Here is a 23,653-nt window from a genome sequence, read left to right as displayed (position 1 = left end):
CTACACTTTTAGGTGGAACTCCGCTGTAACCACTTCCGCCCAAAGACCAGAGCACTTTTTGCGATTCGGCACTGCGTCACTTTAACTGACAATTGCGCGGTCATGCTACGTAGCTCTTAAACAAAATGGACGTCCCCCCCCACAAATAGAGCTCTTTTGTTATTTAATCACCTCTGTTGTTTTTAGTTTTTGCGCTATAAACAAAAAAAAGTGCAAATTTTGAAAAAAAAAATTTTTTTTTTTTTACTTTTTACCATTATAAATATCCGCAAAAAAATATATATAAAAATGTTTTTGTTCCTCAGTTTAGGCCATACTAAATATTCTTCTACATATTTTTGGTAAAAGAAAATTTGGAATAAGCGTTTGATTGGTTTGTGCAAAAGTTATAGCGTGTATAAAATAGGGGATGGTTTTATGGCATTTTTATAATTAAATTTTTTACTAGTAATGGCGGTGATCAGCGTTTTTTTCTATCTAGACCGCGACATTATGGCGGACACATCGGACACTTTTGGCGCTATTTTGGGACCACATTTACACAGCGATCAGTGCTATAAATATGCACTTATTACTGTGTAAAATGTGACTGGCAATGAAGGGGGTTAACCAGGAGGGGGCACTGAAGGGGTTCAGTGTGTCCTAGGGATGTGTTCTAACTGTAGGGAGGGGGGGGGTGGGCTATGTGTGACACGACACTGATCGCCGCTCCCAATTTCAGGGAGCAGTGATCAGTGTACCATCACTAGAAAGAATGGGGAAATGCTTGTTTATAGATTTCCCCGTTCTTCCTGTCCGTGAGATGATCGCGGGTATCCCCGCAGACAGAGTCCGTGGGACCTGCGATCACACTCACGGAGCTTGCCGCGGGCACGTGCCCAGAATGCCATATCTTAAGGCGACGTACAGGTACGTTAATCTGCCCGAACGTGCCATTCTGCTGACGTAGATCGGCATGAGGCGGTCAGTAAGCGGTTAAAGAGGAAGCTCTGCTTGTCTGCTTTCTCCCTTCCCCCCCCCCTAGTGCCACATTTGGTACCTTTCAGGGGGAGGGGGAATGAGTACCTGTTTTTGACAGATATTCTGCCCCAATTCTGCGACATCCCACCATGGTGAGGTCCTTCGGACGTTCAGTCCCCCTCCCTCCTTTCTCTGCCGCACCAGTTAGAAAGCAAAACGCACTTCACACATGCGCAGTAGGGACCTGGCCAAAAGGCTTCACTGCCGGTTTCCCTTACCATGAATGGCAGTGGCAGCACCCGAGAGCCGATTCAAAAAATCGGATGGGGTTCGGACATCGCAGGATCCCTGGACAGGCAAGTGTCCCAATATTAAAAGTCAGCAGCTACAGTATTTGTAGCTGCTGACTTAAAGAAAAAAAATTAGGGGGGGTGGGGACCCTGCTTTAAGTTTGCAGCCCCCTCCACTTCTAAGGATACAGTAGCATACTAGAAAAATAAATATTGAGTACATGCCCAAAATAAGCTACACGTGTCAGGTTTTACAAAATACATTAAACAGACAAAAAGTTACAAAAATTGAGAAGTATGGGAAAGTTTCAAATATGAAGATTAATAAAACCAAATCAGAAGCGATGAATGTAGAGAGTCGGGGAGTAATAGGAGATACAATAAAACAGAACTTTAGGTTTAAATGGGTGACAGTACTAAAATACTTAGGCACATATATAACATCAAATATCAAGAACATCTTTGCCCTGAATTTCTCTCCACTATATAATGCAATGAAATTACTGCTAGATAAATGGGGACAAGGAATGCACTCATGGTTTGGGAGAGGAAGCATAGTAAAAATGTGCATTCTACCAAAAATGCTGTATATGATCCAGGCCCTGCCAATTTCTATACCGATAACTTTTTTAAGACAGGTAAATACCCTGTTTATGAGATTTATATGGGCAGGGAAAAAACCTAGAATCAAAAGGGAACTATTGAGAATGCCCAAAAATGTGGGAGGGATGGCAATCCCAAACATAATAAATTATTACAGAGCATCTCATCTGACCAGATTGGTAGACTGGTGTAGACATGGAGAGTTCAAAAGGTGGGTAAATATAGAGCAACATGCAAGCCCGATCCCGCTATCTAGAGCAGCATGGTGCTATCCGTCCCTAGATATCTTAAGAGACACCCTATAATAGGTCCAACATTGCAAATCTCAGCTAAAATATGCGGAGATAAGAAATACACACCAGGCAAATCACCATTGATACCTGTAGTAGGAAACCCTAATTTTACTCCAGGGTTGGAGCAGGCTATAGTTGAAAAGTTCAGAAGAAAGGGCCTTAGCCAGGTGTTAGACTTTATAAAGTCAAGTGAGTGGCCCTCAATTAGAGATTTAACAGAAATAGGAGGTGCATATGAACTTGCACTGTGGCAGGCACTGCAGGTAAGCCATTTTCTAAGATCTTTGGGATGGATAGGGGAATTTCAAAGACAATTGACATCATTGGAGAGATGTTGTTAGGAAGTGGAACCATTATCTGGAGTGTTGTCGAAAATGTATGGGTTTTTGAACGCACCTCCAGAAGATTTTGTGATGCCAAGTATTCGGAAATGGGAGAGGGATCTGGGGAGAATTTTCACCCCAACCCAACATAAACAGATAATATTTATGGCAGTCAATGCTTCGGTGTGTTCAAAGACGCAAGAAGAGAACTATAAGCTCTTAACACAATGGTACTATACTCCAGAAAGGTTACACCAATTTGATAAACAGGTAGATGGAAGTTGCTGGAGATGTGGTAGAGAACAGGGTACACTTTTACATATTTTTTGGTCCTGTAATAAAATGAGGTATTATTGGGAGGAGGTACGAAGAATCAGTCAAAAATGTATTGAAGATTTGATACCGGATGATCCCGCTTTCTTTTTACTGCATAGTTCACAAATACCTTGGAAAAAATATAGAAAATCAGTGGTGTGCCACATGATAAATGCAGCAAGGGCAGAAGTCACGCTGAGGTGGAGGGACACAAGGACACCCTGTATTTCAGGGTGGCTCAATAGGATCCAAGAGGTAGGAGCAATGGAAGATCTGGTGCTTTCAGCGCAGAATAGGAGGACACAGTATAATGATACTTGGTCAGGATGGAATACGTTCACGAGATCTGAAGAAGGAAAGAGGCTTATGGAGGGGAATAGAGAGGACAGGAGGGAAGGAGGGAAGGGTTTTTTTTTTTTTTTTGGGTGGGAAAAAGGGAGTAATAGGAATGAATACTGTATAGATAAGGCTCTGGAGTAGGACAGTTTACGTGAATTATGTATTTGTAAATGTAATATTATTGGTAGAAGTAATTTAAGTCAATTGTATGGTATTCGTTGGAGAAAATAAAAATAAAAGATAAGTAAAAAAAAAAAAAAAAGTTACAAAAAAGTCCAAGTACTTTGGAGAGAAGTTGACTTGCTTATTTGTTCAACAAAATAGATTTTTACATTTTAAAATAAAAGTCATTCTAAAAAAGCAAGAAATTTTATTTACATTTTTGTTTAACAACTTTTTCCTTCTCAAATTCAGCAATCTGATGGAGAATGTTCACCAAATTTCCAGGCAAAGCCTTGCTGGCAGCTGAAAGAGTGTTCTGTGCCTTGTCATTCCCTTCTGTTCCGTCTTGCTGAGATCTTCCGCTGACGTGGGCAGTTTGTTGAGAAGGCCGACTGCTACTCAAACTATGCCTTCTTTCTGTGAGGCCATGTTCTGATCGATACTTACTCTGAAAAGACTCAGACTTGCTTCTGCAAGGTTTTTGTGTTTCTTCACGTCGATTAGAGTAACACATTTTCTCTTTGCCTTCAGCTCTTTTTTGGCTCAAATCCGTAGAATCTCTCCTTTCAGACTTATACTTACTAACTGAAGTTGTACTGTAGGACAAGGCACTGCTGGCCTGAGTCTTTACACTGCTGTAAGAATCTCTCGAGTCTTCAGACCTACCTCCCCCAGGATCCATACATTCCAAGGATGAGGAGGACAAGGAACGATACCTAGTTTTGCCATCTATAGATCTACGTTGACTATGTCTATCCCTTTCTTTATAACCTCTACGACTGTCTACTTTGAGAAATGAGGCAGAGGTGTCTGCAGGAGGAGTACATATTTCCTCTTGGTTTTGGGGTGGCACATTAGAAGGCTTCTTTGAGAGGCTGGATGATTTTGAATGCCTTCTACGTCTCTTCCTCTTTTTTTGCTTTTTATGGCTGTCAGAAGAAGTATCTGAGGAAGAAGAGTCTGAAGAACTACTTGAAGACAAAGATGAAGATCTTCTTTTGCGTTTCTTCTTTCTATCACCATCAAAGCAATTAAATTAAAATGCTTAGTAACCAACATATTTAGCATTTAAAAAACCCAATTGCCTGTAGGGTTGTTTTTTTTAAAACATGCTCATCAACTTAAAAGATTTCAAGAATACCACATAAGAGTTTGGACATACAAACGGCCATTGGATCCCTGAATATATAAACTACAGATATTAACTCTGCATTATTACAACTAGGTTTAAAGAAAAAACATTTAATGTTAAAATAATTTTTTTTTTTTTAAACACACATCATACTTGCCTTCTCTGCAGTGTTTTGCCCAGCGCAGCCCTGATCCTTCTCTTCTCAGCTCCCCTGCTGTCGCTCCTAGCCTCTCCCTCTTGCCAAGTGTCCCCACAGTAAAGAGCTTGCTCCAGGGGCACCTCACATGCTGCGATTGATAGCAGCAGGAGCCAATGGCTCCCACTGCTGTCTCAGCCAAAGAGAGGGAGGGTGCCCGGAGAGCCAAGCCTCTCTTTCACATCGCTGGATTGCGACAGAGCTCAGGTAAGTATTGGGTAAAATATTAAGTCTTTAGAACCACTTTAACATTAACCTTTAGGAGGGAATCATTTCTAAAAATAGCAATTTCTGTAAATATCAGACAATTGCTTCTGTTTCTGGCTTTGCACACTCCTTCCTAATGAGCTAGTAGGATAGCCCATCATGGAAACAGGCAAACATTTAAGCATGGCAGGAGGCGAAGGGTGTGACAACACCAGTAGTAAAAACTTTAGTCTGGAAACTGAAAGTGACCGTCACGGGAAAAAATTTGATAATTACTTGCATACACCTTTAAAACCGAGATGTCCCTACTGCCAGTAGCAGTAAAATGGAAGAGCATTTGAGTATTGGGAAGAGTTCAAGGAAAGTTGGTATAAAATAACCCCAAACAGTATCAGTATGCTGCATCAAAAAAAATCTAATTTTATTGAACTCCAAAAGTATTAAAGCCAAAATAAAGAAATGTTGCAACCCAACACCAAAATAACGTTATTAGTTAAAATTATGCACACACATGGCCCATGGGCACAACATAAGTTGAACAAGTAAATTTGTCCTCTATTCAGGAGGGGATATCAGACAAGAAAATTGCTCAACTGAGCAGTATCAATCTTGTTATTGTATCCCTAGGGAGCAGTGGCGGCTGGTGCTCAAAATTTTTGGGGGGGGGGCAAACAAAAAAAAAATTGCAGCCTCACTGTGCCCATCAATTGTCACTACTGTGCTAAACCATCAAACCGCACCACTGTGCCGTGCGCCATCAAACCGCACCACTGTGCCGTGCGCCATCAAACCGCACCACTGTGCCGTGCCAAACACAGTCACTGTGCCATGCCATCAAACGCTGGCTCTAATAGGCACTTCCGCACAGTCAACCAGCTGCCGCTATTCAGGTATCCGGCGCCCTATGTCCGGCTATCTGAATAGACCAGTGGCAGCTGGCCACAATAACATACATTTGTGCAATGCATGAATTTATGTTATTTGCGAGAGCCAGAGGGGGCGGCGCTGCAGACAGACTTTCTAAATGTCTTAAAGGGCCTGTTTTTTTTTTTTTTTATGACTACAGGAGGGGGGGGGGGCGCCCCATAGGGAGTAATGACAAACTTGTTCAATTAGAACTAATTGCTGCATTTTTTTTTTATTTTTTTTTTATGAGTATTATAACACTTTAGCCAAATGTAAATAAGTTATGTAAAGTTCCTCATTTGGTGGTGTCAGGTGAGGGCACGCTGGTCTAACAATTGGATGAAGCATATGGCAGACTCTTCAGGAATAAATGTTGGGACTATGCATCCGATAAGAAAGCAGTCAGTCTGCAGCTGCATTTGCTCTGGAGGAGCTAGAGTCATGCATGAAAGTGTTCCGAGTTGGCCGGCTTAGACAATAACTGTGCAAAGTGAAGCTGGGCTGCGGGTTTGTATTAGCCACAAACATGTCTGTAGGAGGCATTGTATGAGTGATGGATGACACTACAATTAATTGAGCATACACAGGTTGTGGAGGAGCCACGGCTGCTCTCAGTCAAATCTTACCAACTGCATGCACTGTCTGTCAGCACCGTGTTCCTAGGCTACTGGGTTCCCCCAAATCCATAGTGTCCTCAACTTCAGGTTCCACTCCTGTAACAGTCTTGTTGTTTCCTAAAGCTTCTAATCTAGGAACACGGTGCAGACAGGCAGAGCATGCAGCTAGAAAGACTTTACCAAGAGTGGCCGCAGTACCTCCACAACCGGTGTATGCTCAACTAAGTCGGCTAACACTCCCTCTAACAGACATTTGTGTGCCTACTACGGCTCCGCAGCTGAGCTTCACTCCGCAGAGACACTGTGAATCGGCCAACTCAGAACACATTCATGCATGACTCTTCCACAGCAAGTACAACTGCAGACTGAACTTTTTGGCTCCAGTGACCAACTGCTATCTTATCAGATGCAAAGCCCCTACATTAATCCCCCAAGCTATTTGTTAGACTAGCACGCCCTCACCCGACACCACCAAAGAGGGAACTGTACTGAACTTATTTAACACAATTCAAATAACACCTGCCGCAATTAGTTCCAATTGAACGAGTTTGTCACTACTCTCCAGGGATACAAGATTTCTACTGCTCAGTTGAGCAAATCTCTTGTAGGATATCGGTTCTGGAATTGAGGACAAGTTTACTTGTCCCAACTTATGTTCTGCCCGTGGGCCATGTGTGTGCATAATTTTAATAACATTGTTATTTTGGTGTTAGGTGAAGGGTTGCAACATCTTTGTTTTGATGAATACTTCATTAGATTTTTTTGATACAGCATACTGTCTGGGGTCACTTTATACCAACGTTCCCTGGGGACTCTTCCCATTACTCAAATGCATGCAATTTCTCTGGTATGTATACCTACCCCCATTGTTAAGGCAATGATATGTTTAAAGAAGTCCCACTTTTATTCCCCTGAACTACGGGCAAGTCTTCATTTCTTTGCCAATTATATGTAAAATGGAGGAGATTAGATTTTACATGAGATGTAGAGGTTAATCTGAGGTTTTGTTCTTGCCAAATCAGTGTCATATGCCCATTTTTATAGCAGGACTGACATACATACTGTTTTTGTTGCGTCGGAAATGTAAATATAGCAACATTGGGAGTTTCGCACATAGATGCACAATTGGGTGGACACACTGGCACTAGCAGATTCATTTTATGTGGCCAATAGCCTCATTTACAAGGGTGCAAATGCTCCTACAGAGCTAAAGTGGTAGTAAAGTCTCTTTTTTTGTTTTTAATAAAGCAAAAGGTCCCCCGTGCAGGCTTAGGTCATATGTACCAGTATGCACTGCATACTAGTACATTATGACAGACTTGCCTGCAGACGGACCCTCCAGCGCTGTGCTGATACAGCTCTCCTTGTTCTCCAGCAGTTTCCATCTTTGCCCAGTCTTCCTTTTGGGTTCCAAATCTTCAGTCACTTGAATGGCCGGGTCGCAGGTGATGTCACTCCTGCGCATGTGTACGTGAGTCACATTGCCACGGATCGCAAAGCGGGCTGTAAATGTGGCCTGAGCTACACGTGTGTCTCAGATCACATTACCCGCCGACAGGCAGGGGGGCATTTATGACAGGAGAGACCCCCAAGGTCTCTTCTGTTATAAACAGCCTGCCTATCAGCAGATTATCAAATCCAAGAGTTGACTACCACTTTACTGAGGCATTTGTTTTAGCATTCGTCACTGTCTGGAGCTGCCTGTAGGCAGCCTATGTATGCACAGCTCGGTGCACAGAAAGTGTGCACTCAGGGCTGAACATCTGCCTCTACATGCCTGTCAAACATTACTGTGCATGCGTGTCGATACAGCAGCTGCATCGTATACACTTGCATAAGCTGCCAGCATGCAGCTCTGGGCGGCAACAGGCACATAAACAAACGCCTCATTTATGCCGTACAGGCCTCTGTGCCCATGTGAATGAGGCCCACAGATAAACTGATACCCTAGGTCCAACTACTGTATATTGGACATCTTCTACATTTTTAGTTAATTTCATTAAGCTTCAATAAAGTGAAAAAAAAAACTAATAACCTGCATTTCATGCAGAAAACCGATAGGTCAGTTAGGGGGAAATATACAGGAAATGGATACCAAGCGCAACAGCCACTTGGCTGCTACATTAAAATGAATGTCTAAAAGGAAGATAGACCATCAACAGCTGCTACAGACAAACCTTTGCTTGGACCCTCTGTACCAAGTTTAAATATCTGTACCTTTTCTCTTCTTTTAGAAGTTTACGCAGTTTTTCTGCACTCGTTTCTATTTTCTTTTCTTTGGCTTTCTCTTCCTTCTCATCAGATTTCTCTCTTTTATCCAAAGATATCTTTTTTTAAATCCAATCATCAAAAACATATTATTGACATTAAAATATAACAGCCAATATTTACCAATTCCCACAATTCACAAAATAAAAAAAAAGGCAGTGTGCCATTGTTTAAACATGCAAAACACACGCAAAGAAAAATATAGGATAGATAAGACAAAATAGCGCATAATTTCATAAAGTGCAAGAGAGACCGATACATAAATTCCCAGTTAATATTTAAGAAAACACCCATTGGAACGCAGGCATGAAAGTACACAAGAACCAGTGAGAGCAGACAAGGTAGCATCAGCAAACCCATAAGATTAACAGGTACAAAAAGTTATTGGTTGCCAACAGAAAATTTAAAGTAGAGAGAATATATTTCATACAAACCAGTTTACATGATCCAGGTCCAATACAGTTGATAGTTTTGGAAATCGCAGTCCAATTTCAATAGGGTAGAGCAATAATGAATATTCACAGCCACAGCACCAACAGTTCAGAGCAGAGGGAGACACATGCATAAAAACATATAATCAGTATTACAGGATAAAAAATTCTTACACGATTAAGAGAAATCACATTTATAATTGAAAGGATGAAAATAATGGATTAAAAATTACATTAAAGCATCAACCTGTCTATTGCCTGTTTGGTTTTGACCCCACTTACTGTATGTGGCAGTGTAGTATACTTGTGTGCCATTTACCCTAGGTTCCAATACTTAGCTGAATCCCATACCCTGTGAATGGGGGGTGTATTATTCAGCTTTATTTACGCATGTTAGTAATTGAAGCGCCCAATGGATGCGTACTATATGGGTGTAGTCTGCATGCCTGATGCCACTGAGGAAAAGCTGTCCCTATATACAGATAAAGAATGCAGCTAAGCACAATGCCATTGCACTGCATCGTGTCTCCTTAAATGGGTAAAATTAGGGTTAATTCTTTAAGCTTCTGGACAATAAACATGTAACAGTAGTGCAAATGTTGCTCCCATTTGTCATTTACTTGGAGAAAGAACAGAAAATAAAGGATCACCTGTATACACTGTCGCACTTTGTTCAATGCCTCCTCGGCGTCTGTAAAGGTATGGTCTATAGCCAAAGCTTTACTATAGTAACCCTCTGCATTCATAGGTTTATCTTCTTCTTCAAGCCTACAGTTAAGATGTATCAAACGTTAATGTTTACATTGACTAAATGAAAAACAGATACACTTAATTTAAATGATTTTGGGATAAGAAAAAAAAAAAAAGGAAGAAGAGGAAGAATTTACTTTGTGAACCACACTTTAATTCACTATTGTCCCAAGAGCCCAACAAGAGAATCCAAGACAAAAAAGAAACCCACGGCAATACAAAACCTTTATACAAAGCTTAACCACTTAAGACACGGACCTTTAGGCAGCTAAAGGACCTGGCCAGTTTTTGCGATTCGGCACTGCGTCGCTTTAGCTGACAATTGCGTGGTCGTGCGACGTGGCTCCCAAACAAAATTGGCATCCTTTTTCCCACAAATAGAGCTTTCTTTTGGTGGTATTTGATCACCTCTGCAGTTTTTACTTTTTGCTATATCCCCCAAAAATATATAAAAAAAAAAGTTTCCTCAGTTTAGGCAGATACGTATTCTACCTATTTTTGGTAAAAAAAATAAAATAAAAAAAAAAGAAAACACACAATAAGCGTTTATCGGTTGGTTTGCGCAAAATTTATAGCGTTTACAAAATAGGGGATAGTTTTATTGCATTTTTATAAAAAAAAAAAATTACTACCAATGGCGGCGATCAGCGATGTTTTTCGTGACTGCGACATTATGGCGGACACTTCGGACAATTTTGACACATTTTTGGGACAATTGTCATTTTCACAGCAAAAAATGCATTAAAAATGCATTGTTTACTGTGAAAATGACAATTGCAGCTTGGGAGTTAACCACAAGGGGGCGCTGAAGGGGTTAAGTGTGACCTCAACTGTGTTTCTAACTGTAGGGGGGTGTGGCTGTAGGTGCGGCTGTAGGTGCGACGTCATTGATTGCGTTGCCCTATAAAAGGGAACAGACGATCAATAACGGCGCCACAGTGAAGAACGGGGAAGCTGTGTTTACACACGGCTCTCCCCGTTCTTCAGCTCCGAGGACCGATCGCGGGACTCCAGCGGCGATCTGGTCCGCGAGTCCCACGGCGCTTCAGACCGGGTTGCGTGCCATTCTGCCGACGTATATCGGCGTGAAGGGGTCCTTAAGTGGTTAATATACACTATATTGTCAAAAGTATTGGAACATCTGCCTTTATACGCACATAAACGTTATTGGCATCCCAGTCTTAGTCCGTAGGTTTCAATATTGAGTTGGCCCACCCTGACCTGGCTCACAGTCTATGCCAGGGGTGGGCAATTATTTTTTCGATGGGGCCACATGAGAAACTAAAAATATTTTGGAGGGCCGGGCCAAAAGACTAAACTCAATACTGCATAAAATCAATTGTATTTCTTTATAAAAAGCAGTAAATATCATTGTTGGACAACTGGTACGAGTACTTGTTATAGACATGGCACAGGAGGGGGACAGAGGCTGGGGACATGACACAGGAGGGGGACAGAGGCTGGGGACATGACACAGGAGGGGGACAGAGGCTGGGGACATGACACAGGAGGGGGACAGAGGCTGGGGACATGACACAGGAGGGGGACAGAGGCTGGGGACATGACACAGGAGGGGGACAGAGGCTGGGGACATGACACAGGAGGGGGACAGAGGCTGGGGACATGGCACAGGAGGGGGACAGATGCTGGGGACATGACACAGGAGGGGGACAGACGCTGGGGACAGGCAGCCACTGTTTAATCAATAACAATTGATTAAACAGTGGCTGCGTGTGATTGGCACAGTGGCTGCGTTTGGGAACAGTGGCGACAATTGATTGCACAGTGGCTGCGTGTGATTGTCACAGTGGCTGCGTGTGATTGGCACAGTGGCTGCGTGTGATTGGCACAGTGGCTGCGTGTGATTGGCACATTGGCTGCGTTTGGGAACAGTGGCAACAATTGATTGCACAGTGGCTGCGTGTGATTGGCACAGTGGCTGCGTTTTGGAACAGTGGCAACAATTGATTGCACAGTGGCTGCGTGTGATTGGCACAGTGGCTGCGTTTGATGGGAACAGTGGCTGCGTGTGATTGGCACAGTGGCTGCGTGTGATGGGCACAGTGGCGACAATTTATGGTGGCACAGTGGCTGCGTGTGTTGGCACAAGTGGCTGCCCTGCCTACCATGGGCGTCTGCAGAACTTTTTTCAGAGGGGGGCAACATTTTAAGGTCTGGTCGTGTGATCTTACCTTTGTCAGTCAACAGCGGCTACATGGGAGAAAGTGCTTGGCGATGGCTGATAAAGCCTGATGAGCAGATGTCACCCATCGATTCCCATGTCACAGTTGTTATTGGTGCTCGCTCCTCTCCCCTGCATACGCTGCTGGATCACACAGGTGAGATAACATGACCAGATTGGAACAGTCTGAAAATAGGTTAGTCCGCATAGGTGTTAGGGGTAAGGGGGCGGGGGAAGTTTTTAAGGCTAGCGTAAGCTGGAATTCTACTTTCAATCTACCCTCCTTATTGGTGGCTTGTGGCAGTTTTAAAGCAGAGCTCGACCCAAAAGGGGAAGCTCCACTTGTTTGCACCCTCCTCCCTTCCTCTGCCACATTTGGCACTTTTTGGGGAGAGAGTGTACCTGGATTTGCTGTAGCGATCTGAGCCACATGCAGAACCATGAAAAATATGCTGCGAGCGACCACAGCAAGTAAAGGTATAAATAAAAATGCAATTAAGCAATCAATCCATTACAAAAAAAACTACACCTGCATGGTGCAGCATTGGCTCAAGCCAGTGGAGATTTTAAAATCTATATGGACACAAAAGCATCTTTATGCTGTTATGCCCATATAGCTGCTTTAGTGCCCATATAGATTCTGGTGTGCCTCTATATGGGTGCAACATCATCTATATTAGGCACAATAGCAGTTATATGGGCACAATGGCATAAAGATGATATTCTGTCCATATAACTCTTTGTGGCCATACAAATGCTACTGTCTCCTATTGTGCCCAGTGACACTGACCTTGCAATGCTGCCAGTGTCGGGACAAGGTTATCTGGTGACCAGGGTGAAGATGCCAAACTGTGCTAAATTTTGAGTGTCTTCAGTTAGCCTAAAATACAGATTTCTTGTAAAAAATTAACAGCTACATACAGAATGCCCAAAATGATTTATACTGAGCAAGAGAGATTTTTAGACATTTGTAACTAACCTTAAATAATTTGTAACTGATCACATGCTTGGTCAGACATGAATTTTTGCAGATGCTCACCTCCTTTGCAATCAAAACATCTAGCCTTAAAAATGTCCATTACAGATTTGTAATGAGCCTGGGAAGTAGTAGAATTGTCCTGGTCTGGGGTCTTATCAGAGTTGCTGGATACTGATAATTAAACAGTAATCTGCAAACACTGATTACAGACAGACCATGGCACAGAAACAAGCTGACACTAACCTAACTTGTTCTACAAATATAAGTTGGCATTTCACCTGGCAGCTTCCAAGGCTTGATTCAGGAACTTCTTAGCTGGCCTGGGGTGAGTTCTGGTGACTGCTGGGCTGGACAGGGGCTGCTGAGAGAACGTTATCTTCCTGCTCCGCCCACCCTCACTGCTGCTCTGACTGATCACTCTTACTTGGACAGCAGCCAAACCTGGGGGGATCGTCCTTCTCCTGTCTAGTACGGCTGCAGCTACAGAGAATGAGGCACTCAGTTCAGTGTGCGGGCTGTATAAGAGTTCAGAACACGGGGTAGTGTGACAGCTGGGCAAGATAAGATGCTGAAGAGCTTCTCCTGAGTGTTCTGAGCATAGTGCAGCTCGCATCTGGTGCCCCCCTCTCCTCCCCGCCGTGCCTGCAAGGACTGCTCAGGAATCTCACTGTCTGTGTGCAGACACCTTGCCGATTCCAGGCATGCTGCCTACTGTTATCACCACGGCAGGGAACATTACAGACAGCGTTCGTTTGAACAGCTGTTTTCCCCGCTGCGCATAGACACTCCCCCTTGGACGGATCTGTCCAATCGCGAGCAAGGGGGAGTGTCTATGTGACTCCCCCTTGCTCGCGATTGGACAGATCCGTCCAAGGGGGAGTGTCTATGCGCGGCGGGGAAAACAGCTGTTCAAACGAACGCTGTCTGTAATGTTCCCCGCCGCAGTGATTAACGTGGCAGCGGCGGCGATTTCGGCGGTGGGGGCCGGATTAAAAGGTCCGCCGGGCCGTATACGGCCCGCGGGCCGTAGTTTGCCCAGGTCTGGTCTATGCTCTAATTCATTCCAAAGGTGTTCCATCAGGTTGAGGTCAAGACTCTGTGCAGGCCAGTCAAGCTCCGCCACCCCAAACTCACTCATCCATGTCTTTATGGACCTTGATTTGGTGCGCAGTCATGTTGGACCAGATAGGGGCCATCCCCAATTTCCCACACATGAAATTGTCAAAAATGTCTTAGTATGCCGATACCTTAAGCGTTCCCTTCACTGGAACCAAGAGGCCAAGCCCATCCCTTGAAATATAACCCCACAGCATAATCCCCCCTCCACCAAATGATTTGAACCAGTGCACAAAAGCAAAGTCTATAAAAGACATGGATGAGCGAGTTTGGGGTGGAGGAACTCGACTGGCCTGCAAAGAGTCCCAACCTCAACCCGATAAAACACTTTTGGGATGAATTAGAGATTAGTGCGGAGACTGCAAGCCAGACCTTCTCGTCCAACATCAGTGCCTGACCTCACAAATGCTATTAAAGTTCATGTGCGTGTAAAGGCAAGCATCCCAATACTTTTAATAATCGTATCCTAGCACATTATGTGAAACTTTCCTGTAAACAAAGTCCTCGTCGTCCCCACTGGAGGCCACATCCATATTTATCTGTCTTTCTTCAGGGTCCATGGTTTCCGGCTGTGTGACTGGCCAGAGCCGCGTGATGTCACTCCCACACAAGTGCGTAGGAACTGCCGGTAACGGCACGCAGGTCTGAAGAAACGCCATGGGCTGTCGTTTTGGTGCGCATGCACCGATGACATCATCAGCACAGTATACAGCAAGTATCTCCTAAACCATGCACGTTTAGGAGATATTCACAGTACCTTTAGGCAAGCCTCATAGGCTTACCTATAGGTACAAACATTATAGGGAACTTTACTTCCTCTTTAAAGTGTTATTAAACCCAAAACATGTATACATTGGAGCTTAAAAGTCATTAGATGCATTCATTTTCTTTTAAGCTTTTTTCACCTGGTGATCAAGCCAATAACAAACTTCCAGCATTAGTGAGACACTACAAAGGTTGAAGGAGCACAGAAGGTATATTTGGTCAGCAGCATTGTCAGTCTGGGGGAGGGGATGGATAGCTGTGCAAGCAGATTTAGACACACTAAACAAATTGAAGCTGAACTCCAGCTAAGGCCCAGTTCACACTGGGGCAAGCACATGCTACATGCCCAATCCACACTGTGGGAACACATGTTGCATTACATGCATAAATCAATGGTTCCCTGAGAGCCATCTTAACTGGTCTGACAAGTCGGTCTGACTTTGAAAAAGATTTCTGCACTACTTTGGTCCAACTTTAGTCCTACTTCAGCCCATTCAATATCATTGAAGTCGGATCATCTTAAAGCGGTGTTTCACCCTGCAGAACAACTTTTTAGCATAAAATTCGGTATAGTAGCGCGAGCTACAGTATGCCTGTCTTAATTTTTTTATCCCCGTACTCACTGTTATATCGTACATAGAAGATTCCGACTGCCCGCGGGGAATTGGCGTTCCTTTCAAGAGGGAGGGTGATTGACGGCCGGCTCTGGCACGTCACGCTCCCCGAAGACAGCCGGAGTAGGTCTCGGCTCTTCACGGCGCCTGCGCACAGACTATGCGCAGGCGCCGTGAAGAGCCAAGCCTGTTTCGGCTATTTCCGGAGAAGCGTGACGCGCCAGAGCCGGCCGTCAATCACCTTCCGTCTGGATTGGAACGCCCATTCCCCGTGGGAAGTCGGAATCTTTGATGTACGATATAACAGTGAGTACGGGGATAAAACAAAATTAAGACAGGCATACTGTAGCTCGCGCTACTATGCTGAATTTTATGCTAGAAGAAATATTTTTTTTTATATAGGGTGAACCCCCGCTTTAACCATTTCGACTTTGGTTTTGCAACTTGTGCTCTATGGATCTTGAAGGGAAAACACCCGTCCAGGAGGAGGGCGCTCATTCACCACCCCCCCCCCCCTTCCTGACCTGCATGCTCAGATAAAAGGTCTAGTATTTTTTTCTTCTTTTTTTTTGAACCAAGCATTTTAAAGGATTTTATGGCAATAACCAAAATCATCTTTTTAAAACCTCTGCTTCAGCATTTCTTAAATCCTCTGAAAAAGGCGACCTCAATACTTCAGATTATCCTGATCTGGCCGAAAACCTGTCTGTCTAAGGTGACAGCGGTAATAACGGGCAGGCAACTTGTAGTCTTTGAAAGCACATGTTCTTAAACAGGCATTCCTGTACAGCTCCCTTGAATCTTATGAGCAGGCTGTACATAAAGCCTTTTCTCTTGCCCAAGTGTATATTGAGCCCTATTTCTTGCCATTGTTGGGGATGTCATGCCAATGTCCAATGCCATAATGTAGGTAAGAAGTAGAGGATCTAGCATTTGAGAGTTGAATGCCAGAGGTTGGTTTAATTTAGGACTTGGACAGAAGTTAAGGCCCCATTTAAAGTATTTGCTTAAGATTTAAGGGGCTTAATTTACCTTGATTTGAAAAACTAACATGCGTTTCCATGTACCACAATATGTATGCAATTCAGCACTGTCACCATCAGGTCAAGATCTTACAGAGAGGCAACAGTTGGCATATGGATCAGAATTAATGGTCTGCCTTTATTCCTTTAGCTATACCAATAATGGGCAATAACCTTTATTTTTTCTTCCTCCGGCTCTAGTGTGTAAGCCCCGTGGCTATTTATGAAGCAATTTAAAGATAAAAGAAAGGGATGGTTAAAAAAAAAAAAAAGGGTGCTTACTCTCTTCCTCTTTCCACAAGGGTTTGACAAAGGTATTTTTTTGCATTCCTATGCGTAGGGCAGTTTTCAAGAGCAACTTCAAAATCATCAATTGCTTTATTTAGACTTCCTTTTGTAGCATATCTTTGAAAAGAAAAAAACATAAGAATTTTAGAAACATTTCAGCACCAGATGCCATTATGTACTAAAGAAAGAATAGGCCAACGTATTTATGCATTAAAAAATTGCATTAAAGCCAGCTTGCAATTTGGATATCCTGTAAGGACATTATTCCACTGCATAACTTTGTGATATCTGCAAACACTGAAATGTTACTTTTAATCCCAAACTCCTTGTGTCCTTGGCACAGCACTACCCCATGTTCCCACATTCCATCCTCCATTAATGTCTGAGCCCTGTCTGCCCCATTAGGCCTCATGCACACTGGATGTTATAATAACATTAGAAAAACCATCAGTAGCTTTGCAGTGAGTTTTTTACAACTTTTCGCAATAGCGTTTTTTTCACTTAAACTGAATTCGGAAGCCACCCCCCGATTATCCTCAGTATGAATTCATTTGGGGTAATCTTTTCCCACTGTGGGAGGAACTACCCCCAATCTCCCTCCCACAGGGATCATTGGGATTTTGTGGTTTTCTTGAGGAAAACAGGATACCTTCCTTTGTCCCTCTCCCCCGCTATTCTTAGTGGCCAAACCTTTAGGAGTCTGCCCCTGCGACCCCCCCCACCCCTACCTTTCCATCTTTGGAGGTGGAAAAAAATATGTTTTCATCCGCAATTTGGTCTAAGACTTTCTCTTGATCTGGCTCGAACAAAAAGAGCCACCTCAAAAACGGGATGCCACAAAGCCTTACTTTGGAGGTCGGGTCCCCCCCAACCATGATTTAAACCATAGGGCCTGGCTAGAAGAATTTACCAAGGCTGCAGCTTTAGCCTAGAGCTTGACAGATTCCACAGAAGCGTCTGCCACCTACTGCAGCATTGGTAGGGAATCCAGGATTTCTTTCTGGATTATAAATGGGCCTGAAGTTGGTGCAGCTAGACTTCTAATATAACGAGCGACCACTGTTGTCTCCATTTCTAGCTTAAAATTAGTCATGACTGCATCCCATGTTCAACAGCACCGCCATTCTTTTGTCAATGGGTTCCCTAAGAACCCCCATGTTCTCAAATGCGAGGTCTGTTGATTTAGCACACTGCAAAAAAGCTACGTCTAATTTAGGTGCCTTGTTCCACACACACGAGGGATCTTCACTCAAGGAAAAACTCCTTTTCAAGCTTTTGGGAAATAATTGCTTTTTCTCCAGCTCCATGCATTCTCTCTCAATAGAGTCTGAGCGCGTTGTGTTCCAGAAATACCCTGCCTTGATCTTCTTTCAGGGTCTGACACATCTGATCATAGGGATCTGTTCTTCGTCTCCAGCATCTCATAAATCACACCCAGCAAGGCATCCACCTCCTTGAGCGAGAGCCTGTATCTAGGTGACTTTGTCCCTTGACTCAGTGTCTTTGGACTATGCCGCTTCATTCAGCTCCTCCAAAAGAATTACTCTCTCCCGTTTCGTCACCACCCACTGGGGATGAACCCAGGGGTACTTTGGCTGGCTATTTAGGGGTCTCAAGGTTTGACAGCATAGATTAAATCACCTTCATGCCAGAAATCAAAATCCTTACATGCCCGTTGCCTCCTTATATACCAATGTATCTATAAAAGGATTGCAGAGCGGTTTGTTCCGCCCTTTAAATTTGTGCAAGACGGCACCCCCCCCCCCCCATTCTCTGGTTCTTTGGGGTGAGCCTAAAACAAAAAGGAGGGAAAAAAGGGGGGGGGGCAAAACAAAGGCCAGATTTACGCAAAGCTCTTTAGCCTGGATCCGGTATCACAGGGGAATAAAGGAAAGGTGACCTGCACCGGGTCTACTCCACCACCACACCCCCCACTCCGGTGGGCCAAACCACCCCTGTCTCTGCCTACCCGAGCTAGGCCACCACCACTGCCACTCTCCCGGGTACATATCATCCTGTAGCATTGCATCGTTGTGCCTGCCAGTGGATCCAGGTGACTGACTGGCTTTTAAAAAAAAAAATGCTTCTTGTGAGACCCGGAAGTGACAAGTTGGAAGTCCCCGTCCCCATCCTGCGTTCCAATGTTTAGCACCATTTCGTTTACGGCTAAGCGCAACATGTAAACGTGGCTAAACAGACATTTTTAGACATCGGTTTCTAGCAGTCAAGTTAAATCGGAGAGGTTAAACATCCTGTGTGCATGAAGCCTAACACAACAGATAAAAGCACTGCAACATTTATAATGTTCTGCTTAAAGTGGGGGTTCGCTCAAAAATATTTTTTTAACATTACATTCAGCCGAGTTGTGATAATGACAGGCTGTTTTTTTTTTTTTATTCTTGCCGTACATACCGTTTTTAATTTATATATATATATATATATATATATATATATATATATATATATATATATATATATATATATATATATATATATATATATATATATATATATATACACCCGCGGCTTCCGGGTATAATCTGTGGGACTGGGCGTTCCCAATTGATTGACATGCTTCCGACCGGCGCATACAGCGCGTCACAAGTTGCCGAAAGAAGCCGGACTGCGAGTCGGCTCTATACGGCGCCTGCGCACCGACGTTCGGCTTCTTTTGGTAATTCGTGACGCGCTGTATGCGCCGGTCGGAAGCATGTCAATGCTTTTAGCAAGAATTAAAAAAAAAAAAAAAAAAAAAAACAGCCTAATGTCATTATCACAACTCGCCTGAATGTAATGTTAAAACATTTTTTTTGGGGTGAACCCCCGCTTTAAGGAGATATTCCACGAGTGTGCTTCATTTGCTTATCCTATTAGGGCACCAAGTAAAGGCTCTCCATTTTTGATTTTGCATGTTGTATTTTTTCCATGGTTTATATTCCAACCCCATACTTGTCTGGCACCATACTGAGGCTGGTCAATACATGAAGGTAGTGGATAAAAAAAAAAAAAAAAAAAAAAAAAAATCAATACTCACAGTGCACCTCGTGCTACTAAAGCTTCAACGTTTTTAGCATCAATCTCCAAAGCTTTGTTATATTCGTTCATAGCATCCACATGCCGACCCCACTTAAAGTAATCAACACCTTGTTTCACACTATGAAATAAAGTAAAAATAAAACTATCAAATACAAAACCATTCTGCTGCCCTTTGTGGTGCTTTTAAATAAAGCGTAAAAAACATTCTTACCACTTTAATGCCCAAGATGATGACTGTTTTTTCCGTAAGGGTGGAGCATAATCTTGATCACAGAAATTTGCTCTGTGCACAGAAAAAGAAAACAAAAAAAAACCATGCATTATTTCACAAAAACTAAAGAGATAGGGAAAATAAATAAATATATATAAATATACATACATACATACATACATACATATATATATATATATATATATATATATATATATACACACACACACACACACACACACACATACGTTATAGTTATGTAATGGATATGGGCTCAAAGTACACACACACACACACACACGTCTAATTGAGGGTATGTACATCCAAATCAGGAGAAGGGTTTAGGAATTACAGTTCAAGGGGTTGTTAACCCACTAGGTTAAAATTACACCATTCTCTCTATGTATTAATGTAATCTTCCCTGTGTCTATGCCTTTTAAAAATAATGCTGCTATATACCCATTTCAGATCGCTGATCGGCGGTCACATGTTCCGCCGACTTGCTACTCTTGGCCTGACAGCTGCAGTGGGCAGGGATCCCCTGTTGACATCAGCCAGGAGGGGAGAAGGCCCGGATCTGCCTGCTGCAGCTGTAATGCGAGAGGGGAGAGAGGCAGCTGATCACCGCTCTGAAACAGATCTATAGCAGAATTATTTTTATAAGGCATAGACACAGGGCAAAATACATTAATACAGAGGATGGTGTAATTTAACTATAATTTGAGCATCAGGTGAGGAGCAGAGCAGCACGAACACTGAGCTGACAGGCAGGGAGGGAGGGAGGAGAGAGTCGCGGATGACGAAGGCATGTAAACTGACCATGGTGTCAGGGCTCAGCAGCCATGATACACTGTGGTCAGTGTATCATGGCTGCAGGGAGGATGGTATAGCCAGGTGATACAAGGGGCCAAATGACAGCACAAGCACTGTGCTGTATAATATGCTTTAAGGGAACAGGGTTTTTTTTTTTTGGAGTTAAACACTTTAAGAATAGCCATATCCTCTTTTTCAAGAAACCAAAAGTAATTGGATTGTAGATTTCAGATATTTACCAAATGATATTCAAGTTATATTATATATATATATATATATATATATATATATATATATATATATATATATATATATATATATATATATATATATATATATATATATATATATATATATATATATATATACTGAAAGTGCACAGTCAGGTTTAAATTTGAGGGTATGTACATCCAAATCAGAGAAAGGGTTTAGGAATTAAAGCTCTTAAAAGCTCATCCGATTCCCCCTCCGATGCCACAATTGGCACCTTTTAGGGGGGACGGACTTTGACAGGTATCCTTTCCCACTTCCAGGAGTTCGGGCCAATAGGAGAGAGAAGTGGTGCATCGCGCATGCGCAGTAGGGTTCCCGGTGTGAAGCCGAAAGGCTACACTGTCGGGATCCCTTACCTGCAACGGCAGCACCCGACGGAAACATTAGCTGCGCTGCCGACATCGAGGGACTCCAGGATAGGCAAGTCTTTTATTATTAAAAGCCAACAGCTGCAGTATGTGTAGCTGCTGGCTTTTATTTTTGGCTGGAACACCGCTTTAGCCATCACCTTTTTTAAGAGACCAAAAGTAAATTAGACGATTCAAAAGCCATTTTAGGGCCAGGTGTGTGCTACTTCATTATTTCATCAAATTAAGCAGGTAAAAGGTCTGGAGTGGATTCTAAGTGTGGTATTTGCATTCTATTGTTGTGAACCTACATCATGCGCTCATAGGAGCAGGCCATTTTAAGGCTTCAAAAACAAATAGCAGCAACATTAGGAGTGGTCAAATCACACAAGTTTGGTACATTCTGAGGAAAGAGGAACGCACTGGTGAGCTTAGCAACATAAAAAGGCCTGGACGTTCACGGAAGAATACAGTGGTGGAAGATCGCAGGATCCTCTCTATGGTAAAGAGAAACCCATTCACAACATCCAGACAAGTGAAGGACACTCTCCAGGAGGTGGGTGTATCATTGTCAAAGTCTACAATGATGAGAAGACTTAACAAGAGCAAATACAGAGGGTTCAGCACAAGGTGCAAACCATTCATAAGCATGAAGAATAGAAAAGCCAAATTAGACTGCCAAAAAAAAAGCCAGACCAGTTCTTGAAAAGCATTCTTTGGGTGGATGAAACCAAGATTAATCTTAACCAGAATGGGAAGAAAAAAAAAAGAAGTGTGGAGAAGACTTGGAACATCTCATGATCCAAAAGCACACAACGTCATCTGTAAAACATGGTGGAGGCAGTGTGATGGCATGGAAATGCATGGCTTCCTGTGGCACTGGGTCATTAGTGTTTATTGATGTGACAGAGGACAGGAGCAGACGGGATGAATTCTGCAGTGTTTAGAGATACCGTCAGCCCAGATTCAGCCAAATGCAGCAAAGTTGATTGGACGGCTCTTCACAGTACAGATGGACAATGATCCAAAACACACTGCAAAAGCAACCCAGGAGCTTTGAAGGAAAAGAAGAGGTGGAATATTCTGCAATGGCCGAGTCAATCACCTGATCTCAACCCAATTAAGCATGCATTTCACTTGCTGAAGGTAAAACTAAAAAGACAGAAAGATCCACAAAGAACAAATTGAAGACATCTGCCGTTAGAACCTGGCAAAGCATCAGAAAGGAGGAAAGACCGTCTTTGGCAAGGTCCGTGGGTTCCAGACTTCAGGCAGTCATTGCCACTAAAGGATTCTCAAAATATAAAAAATTTACTTTTTATGATTATATTAATTTGCCCAATTACAATTTGAGCCCCTAAAAATGGATGGGCTGTGCATAAAAATGGTTGCAGTTTCTAAAATTTGTACATCATATTTTCACAGCGTCCCCCCACAGGGATGTAGTCCCAAGAGAGGGGGCAAGCATGCCGACTAACCCCCAGCCGTTTTGATGCACAACAAAGCATTTTATGCCTAAAAACGTGATCCTGCACTGAAATGGAAAAGCCCTGGCAGCCAATGTGGGTTTCACAGCAGAGTTTATTACTGAATAGTTTTCAAGTAACAATTACAAAAAAAAAAAAAAAAAAAACATTATTGCAATCTTTTACATAAACAGTATTGCAGGCGCAACAACACAACTTTTGTATCTACACATTAAACATCCATCACTTTACTATTTGTGAACCTGTCATATACTTTAATAAGCAATATTACCTCTGAAGGGCTCGTATTAAGGATGGTGGGTTAGACTCAACAATTCCAAGAGAATTCAGAAGAAACTCAACAGTAGATGGATTTGTGAATGCCAAGGATTGCCTTAACACCTTTTCATAAGTGTCATTGTTGCGTGACCAAGCAGCACTTTGCCTTTAAAAGAAACAAGTGGAAAGTCAAACACTGTTTATTGTGATAAACCATTTATAAATGGATAGAGAATATATATATATATATATATATATATATATATATATATATATATATATATATATATATATATATATATATATATATATATATATATATATAATCTCATACACTATATTACCAAAAGTATTGGGACACCTGCCTTTCTACGCACATGAACTTTAATGGCATCCCAGTCTTCGTCCATAGGGTTTAAAATGTATGTTGACCCACCCTTTGTAGCTATACCAGCATTAACTCTTCTGAG

At 42.7% G+C, this 23,653-nt stretch overlaps 1 protein-coding gene across 2 annotated transcripts in view; it reads right to left on the bottom strand.

Annotated features, from left to right (window-relative positions):
• Nucleotides 1-3,476: 3,476 nt before the first annotated feature.
• The window catches only part of TTC14 (tetratricopeptide repeat domain 14), a 38,332-nt gene continuing 18,155 nt past the window's right edge, over nucleotides 3,477-23,653 (bottom strand). The window contains exons 6-12 of one of the 2 annotated variants that reach the window (XM_040349431.1): nucleotides 23,197-23,349; nucleotides 20,006-20,077; nucleotides 19,793-19,912; nucleotides 16,753-16,875; nucleotides 9,693-9,810; nucleotides 8,561-8,670; nucleotides 3,477-4,298 (exon numbers count right to left, since the gene is read on the bottom strand). In XM_040349431.1, the coding sequence (XP_040205365.1) occupies nucleotides 3,494-4,298; nucleotides 8,561-8,670; nucleotides 9,693-9,810; nucleotides 16,753-16,875; nucleotides 19,793-19,912; nucleotides 20,006-20,077; nucleotides 23,197-23,349 (1,501 nt within the window). In that variant the 3' untranslated portion in view covers nucleotides 3,477-3,493. Of the gene's footprint in view, nucleotides 4,299-8,560; nucleotides 8,671-9,692; nucleotides 9,811-16,752; nucleotides 16,876-19,792; nucleotides 19,913-20,005; nucleotides 20,078-23,196; nucleotides 23,350-23,653 lie in introns of those variants that run through there. The other variant, XM_040349432.1, reaches the window with a different exon arrangement.

Source organism: Rana temporaria, chromosome 4, assembly GCF_905171775.1.
Source record: "Rana temporaria chromosome 4, aRanTem1.1, whole genome shotgun sequence".
Taxonomy (NCBI): Eukaryota; Metazoa; Chordata; class Amphibia; order Anura; family Ranidae; genus Rana; species Rana temporaria.
The sequence above is the reverse complement of the archived record's forward strand: the minus strand, read 5'-3'. Positions and strand labels throughout refer to the sequence as shown.